Source organism: Battus philenor, unplaced genomic scaffold (assembly GCF_028537555.1).
Source record: "Battus philenor isolate CCGP_79_NKW_IND1 unplaced genomic scaffold, ilBatPhil1.0.hap1 SCAF_22, whole genome shotgun sequence".
NCBI lineage: Eukaryota > Metazoa > Arthropoda > Insecta > Lepidoptera > Papilionidae > Battus > Battus philenor.
Genome location: NW_027181685.1, coordinates 1,235,928 through 1,243,030, shown reverse-complemented (window position 1 = coordinate 1,243,030; position 7,103 = coordinate 1,235,928). Strand labels below are relative to the sequence as shown.

The 7,103-nt window shown below is 31.4% G+C and overlaps 1 protein-coding gene and 1 non-coding gene across 2 annotated transcripts in view; one reads left to right on the top strand and one right to left on the bottom strand.

Moving 5' to 3' along the window:
• Positions 1–232: 232 nt before the first annotated feature.
• LOC137923875 (U12 minor spliceosomal RNA) lies at positions 233–380 on the bottom strand. Its single transcript, XR_011107582.1, has one exon. It is a non-coding gene; the product is annotated as a U12 minor spliceosomal RNA (small nuclear RNA).
• A 1,256-nt stretch (positions 381–1,636) lies between these two features.
• sol (small optic lobes) overlaps positions 1,637–7,103 on the top strand; it is a 33,618-nt gene continuing 28,151 nt past the window's right edge. The window contains exons 1-2 of the mRNA XM_068766865.1: positions 1,637–1,971; positions 6,416–6,547. Of these exons, the coding sequence (XP_068622966.1) occupies positions 1,733–1,971; positions 6,416–6,547 (371 nt within the window). The 5' untranslated portion in view covers positions 1,637–1,732. The remainder of the gene's footprint in view (positions 1,972–6,415; positions 6,548–7,103) is intronic.

The following is a 7,103-nucleotide window of genomic DNA, read 5'->3' as shown; positions in this document are numbered from 1 at the left end:
TATAATATCAAAATATTTACATTATTTATAAAAGTACCTATGAAATAAAAAATTCTCAATATGTTACGTATATCTTACATAACAGATACAAAATTTTATTTTGAGTAGTTTTAATATAAATTCAATTAATAAATGTATAAATTAACATGTGTTTTTACTTTTGTTTTTAACACTAAACTTCACTACAGTTAGAAATTCTTCATTCTTCTTCTGAATGTGTAATTAGAAAGTCAGGGTAAATCGCTTCACCGGAATCGCTCGCAAAGTAGGCAAGCGACTCACGGGACGACCTGTACCCTATAAAAATTCGGTCGCCCTAAAAGGACATTGCCAAGCGTTACCAAGGCCCAATAATTTCCTTACTCAATAGATTGAGGCACGAATACAACTAGACATTAACGGCGTGGTCATTCTGCGCCAACGGCATAACCATAGCGTGATGCAACTTCGTACAGCGCCATCTAGTATCGTCAAATTAAACATTATTAAAATTAATTTATTGGATTCTAATTTTAAATTGACCTATCTAAATACGTTTTGTGTAGGTAAAAGTAACTAGACCAATGATTATCTATCATTTTCATTATCTGTTTCTTTATTCTTTTTGAGACAAATAATTTTGATGTTTTTATGTATATTTAAAACATATTTGCTAAACCCATGTGGGAATATATATGTCTATTTTATCTATATGTAGACGTTGACTGTCTACTGTTTCCTTCCCATGGTTGTCTGCAATAAATGGCCTCGTGTGATAAGACAGCTTATTTTACTCTTTTATTTACTATTATGCAACTATTTATATTTTTTCTAGCGTGTTTATTAAACAATATTAAATTAAATCAAAATAGTTATTGATTTTAGCCTCTGTACTTTTTAGCGACAAGTTTGACAATATGTAACACAGTGTTATGAAAAATACCACCAATGTATTTCGATGTGACATTTAAGTATATATATTTATTGTGTTATTTTTTATGTATCAACTGTTTGAGATGATTAGTTACAATTATAATAAAAAGTTGTCAAAGCAACAATAGTAAACGTTACCTTACGTTTCATTGCCGAAAAGACTCGATTGTTGTGTTGCAAAAGAAAAGAATATAAAATACGGAGAATTTATTTAATGTATCTAATGTTAATTTAATTTATCTAATGTTTCATTTTGTTAAATATAAAACTCAATAGATTCATTAAAATTTTTATGCGAAAAACTTTTGTATAAAATTATAATCATGCCCTCTAATGTTAACGTTGTACACTGCAGTTAAAATTTAAATTAGAGTATGATATTCGATATATAAATCAAAGCTATATATATCAAAAATTATATTTTACCTTTAAAACTATATTGTTTTTGATCTCTTAATTGTTTTGAATAAAACAAACACTTTCGTAGGAATTCCATTATTATTTTGTTGAAGTTTCACATAAATTATCAATAGATGACAGGGTACTATAATCGCATTTTTGATCAGTTTGTTATTATGCAATGAATGTTTCAATTTTATCAGTTAATCATATGTTTAATTAATTAAAGTGAATGGAGTAACTGTTAATATTTGAATATTGGATGCCAATAAACATCGATTGATTTTTTTAAATAGCAACCTCTGTGAAAAAGAGTTATATACAAACAACATGGTGGATCAGCTGTTTTCATTTTTCTCGAGCAGTGAATTGTTTGTATAAACGAAGCTCCGTATGGTTAAATAGCCATGTGTGGATTAAGATGGGCTCCATCGCGTCGGTGCTGCAGTGGCATTGTCAGGCGTGCGGTCAGATCAACCCAACGGAGAGTGTGAAATGTTTAAAATGTGGTACAAAGAGAGTTTCGAGTCATGACAGTGGATCGCAGAAGCGTTATTTTACTGGGGATTCCTCGTCGGAGTACGCCTCGAGGACCAAAAGCGGCGGCACCACACCAGGGTCAGAGAACATCGTCATACCCACCACGAGCAACTTCAATAGGTGCGCAATTTTGCATTACAACCATTGTTAGAAATGTCAGAAGATATCGATTTTTCTCCGCCTATATTTAGGTTATAAACTTCGCCCTATTGTGATAATAGATTCATTTAATATTAGTTTATTATCATAATTATCGATTGAAATTGTTATTGTAATGGACGTATGTTATTATTCATTCACTGCTAGCGATGTTTTAGGTACACTATGATTGTAGGTATGTAGCGATACGCTGTTCCTTATACATTGTTATTTACTTTCATTTTTATCATATTTATTTAGTTTTTATTTACTTCATTATAAACTGAAGTTTATTTATATATCCAGATCTTTTTCATCACAATTAATTCTCGTTTCATATAGTTACTATATAATAAATAAATCTAATTATACTTTCGATAGAGTAGCATTTATTTTTGGGGGAACGAAAAGTAATGTCGCTTTCTAAAGTTAAATTCACATGACTACATTTTTAACAAGTTTTTTTTCTAATCAACAGTATATTCTGCTTCAATTAAAATAATATAAAATTTTCAATGCCAGAGTGGTAAAAATCGGTTTTTCTGTAAAATATGACAACAGAAATGACATTACTTTCTGGTCCCCCTAATATGTATGTAACAGTTGATTTCTCTTTAAGGGTGATCTATTATAATATAATAGTTGTCAAAATATCAGCTATATACACATTTTTAAAATTTAGTCATTTTGAATATATTGACAAGATTAGTAACCACCATACTACAGCACATAGAACAGATGTATGCTGGAACCTTAAACTTCTGGGGGCAAGACTACGGTCTACCAAGCGGAATGTGGTCCTATTGGAAATTGCAGTTTCTCACTGTCTCTTAGCAGAACTGCTTTCCAAGCTAGTAGTAGCTTTTTGCGAAGACAACCATACCAATATTTTATGATGATTGATTTAAAAGATGATGATACGCTATTTGAATAAAGAATATTATGATTTTGAAAAAATCCATAGCAGAGTCCCATATCTAGCAGTGGACATCATACAGCTGATATGAAGATAATGATAAGATCACTATGTTCTGTATATGGAGTCAAATGTTATATGTTGCCAAAAGAGACATTTGATTATTCTTATGTATAAGTGGAAAAAAAGTTCTTTCTGCTTATTTATCTAGAATTTGGCATATAAATACATACATAAAACACTAACTAGTCAAGTTTTATAAATCTGAGACTTTTTAAAAAAGTAATACAAGAATATATTTCTTATTCTATTGACTTATCTAAGAGTTGATTTCGGGAGTCTGTAAGTCTGAGATAGTACTCTGGTCAGCAGCGATTCTCTTGGAGCCTAACCCAAAAGTCATGCTGTGACCGTCTGATGACCCTCACATTCTTGAGTTTTGTGGAAAGGATGTCGGATGTTTACTTAGTTTTGCAGACAGCTTATTTGGCAAATAATGTCTTGGAAATAGATATAATTTATTACCTAGTTCGCAAATTATTCTCCAATAAACTGCTCATTTTATATCTATCTATTGTAATTTCAATTTAATTATAAAAATATGTACAATTGCATGTTTATTATTGTTCAAAAACTTACCATGACATAAAACCTGAGAGTTATTAAAAATTAATGGGCTTTGTGAAAAGGTTTCATTGTTGTTAATGTCAAAAATAATATGGTGACTTTCTCACCCATTTATTATTGAACATTACAATTGAACACCACACCTTCAAGTGCCCTACTCGAAGACATACAACCTGGAAACTAGAAACATTGGAAATATCAATCTGTTGTATTTTATTGTGGATTTAAATATATTTGAGATGTGATTTGAAAACAAAATTCGACCCAAATCTCATTTAAATATTTATTAAATTTAGACATAGACATGTTATACTGTTCTTCAACTTTTTTTTACACTCTATTGTCATCTTCAACCAAAAGTTACCATATGCTTAAATAAAATATAATCTAAACCACATATATGCTATGTATTACATTATTTATGTCAATGTCAACTATCCTAGTTTCATTAAAACAAATCGTAAGACAATGTCCCATAAAATGTTCATCAAAAGAAGCTTTTAACATATATATAACATATGTTTTCTTCTTCTTCCTTCCCTTTTCCCTTTATTTGGGGTCGGGTCTCCTTGTCAATTTGTGCCAGGCCACTCTATTATGGGTTGTCTCTGCATCAAGTTGAAAGGTTTCCAGTTCCTTTCTGATATTAGACCACCACATAGCTTTTGGACGCCCTCTCCCTCTTGGGAATTCTGGGAGGCTTAAGGCAGTTTTTACCACATGGTCATCTGGTTTTCGTTGAATGTGGCCATTCCATCGCAATCTGTTTTCCTGTAATTAAAGCAATAATTAAATTTGTAATTATTGTAATAAAATTTAAGCTTTTAACATATGTATAAAAGTTTAAATTTGTTATATTTTAATTTCTTTATCATCTCCCTCTAGAAGTAGAATAATGTTAAGTTACTTTATTAAAATGTTTATAAAATCACCCAAAACAACTGGCTGAAGAAAGAGACACCGACCCCTTGCTATTTAACACATTCGTGATAAGAGTGTTTTATGTTAAGCAGATAGTACTTGTAATGTAATTAAGACAGCTTATGTTTTCATTTTAGTGTATCGATATTGTGATTTTTTTTTTATGACTGAAATATTTGAAAATTTAACTTGATTTAGTTGGTTTATATTATTTATGTAAAGTTTTATACATAACACTTTCTGATTCAACACATGATGTTTACTTTTTTTTTTCGTGGATAAATCCTTAATGAAATACTCCTCTGCAGGGGTAACGAAAGGCTTATTCTGGACTCCTATCAGCTAAAATTCCATAGTCTTCTTCAACGCCTGTTGTTGAAACTGTGCAATGGCAGTGCCTCAGTGGCTTAAATTCCTTAGACTAGAGCTGCAGTCCCTCACCAATCATAAATACTCAAGATTTAGATTGACATCTCTCGGCCTGGACATACTTATAGCGGATCACCCCGAATCCATCGCCAAGGCCACACATGATGTTTACCTAACATAATTATAATAAACTGTACTTCCAGAGGTTTGTTAAAGTTTCTTGGTTGATGACTAGTCGACACTCGGCTATGGGTGCAGCTTTTTGACAGAGGAACACCGTACCAAATTGGTTACATTCAGAGATATTCCCAATAAAGGATTTACTCTAACAGCTTTTTGTCCAACATATCTCTGATTGAATATATCAAAGGAGAAAGAAAAGTTACCAGTTATGCAGAGTATATATGTAAATATGTAATAGAGAAACGAAAGTAACTTAAATGAACTAGACGATTGGTAAGTTAAAATGGTTGTTGAAGTTGAAGCCTTAAGATTCTAGAGACAAAGACCAGCATATGCAGAATGAAATCTTCAAAAATTTAATAATAACTCCATAGGTGTAGATATCTTAGACCTTCCATTACTAAGTTTTAAAACTAAAATTAAATGAATATTATAGCAGTGTTACCCAACATGGGGCCCACCCTACAGAGGGGTAATTTGATTGTCAAGGGGGCAATTCTAAAGTAGACACAAGTTATATATAGATATATATATGTTACATATGGGACATAAGAATTTTAGAAAGGCTGTTATTTATATTAATTGAAATGAGTGTACTTCGTTTGTTGATTCATTTAGTTGGTTGATATTATAATGTACACATCAGACAATATTGAATTTTATTTAAAAAGAGAAACTGTTGAGTTTGGCTTTTCTCTACAGATCAGTGTTTCAAGTCAGCAATAGCTTCCTATTTATATTTTAAAATAATATATGATACAAAATATGATTAAATTTTGAATTTAGAGATGGACAAAGCTTGTTAAGGTTTTGGGAAGACTGTAAATATAGTCAGTTTCTGATAGATTCTATTGGACAATTGTATTAGAAGGCATTGTCTTGTCTGTGGTCTGGTTTCCGTAACCAAGTGTTGCTGTGTTCATTTAGAATTAGGGTAAGCCTTATTCAAACCAACCCTTATTATCCTCGATGGTAGCTTATTAAATATATTTTTAAAATAATTCTCAATTCAAACATGTAAATGCCAACTTGAATAGAGATATTTTAAATTTGAATCTAAAATGATTATAGAGTTGATCTTGGAATTTGTAAAGAAAGGTATGTTAATACACTAGTTGCGTTGATATTTCCAAAGAACTATGAGTTTGTTGTTTCGAGTAAAGACTAAATTTAATGTAAGATCTGACGTAATATGAGATCTAATAAGTCTCCAGGTTGTGCTTATTATGCCATAGAATTAAATTAAAAGTAGGAAGAATATATGTATTTTTGTCTCAGTCATACATAAGTAACTTTAAATATTTCATGGATTTTGTCGCATAAAACAGAAGTTTAGAGGTCTTTTAGATCTCGTAACGTAGAACGTGGTGACTGTATTGTGTGTTGTGAAGATGTTTGTGTATTTTGCAGCGGATGGTCGTGCGTGGGGTCTGCGCCCCTGGCTCGGCGCGCGTGGCGCTGCGGCTGCGGGCTCCGCAACGTGTCCGCAGCGTGGCGCTGCACGGCCTGCGACGCACTCGCCCCGCATGCACCTGTTTACAAGTAAGAAAATATCATTTACTAGTCCTTTGGTCAATGGTATGGTAGAGGGTACGCTGTAGGAGGTCTAATCTAATATATAAAATTCTCGTGTCACGGTGTTCGAACTTGAACTCCTCTGAAACGGCTTGACTGATTTTTACCAAATTTAATATGCGTATTCAGTAGGTCTGAGAATCGGCTACTATCTATTTTCTATACCCCTAAGTGATAAAGGTTGTTCACACTTAAAAAAATTTTTTTATTTTTTTAACGAATTTTTTTGTTTTTATTTTTTATGATACAGCATACAAGAATACATACAACCATAAATTTTCACCCCTCTACGATCAACCCTTATTTTTTATTTGTAAATAAAAATATTAATTTTTTTTTGCAAAACAACGTTTGCGGGATCAGCTAGTATTACTATAAGAATGGAGTTAAAACGAACTAGGAAGAAATAATAAAAACACAAAATAATATTATGTAAATAATAAAAACTGAAATTGTGATATCGTGTTATAAACAAGCATTTTAAATAAGAATAAAAAAGAATAAAAATAGCATAAATAATTAA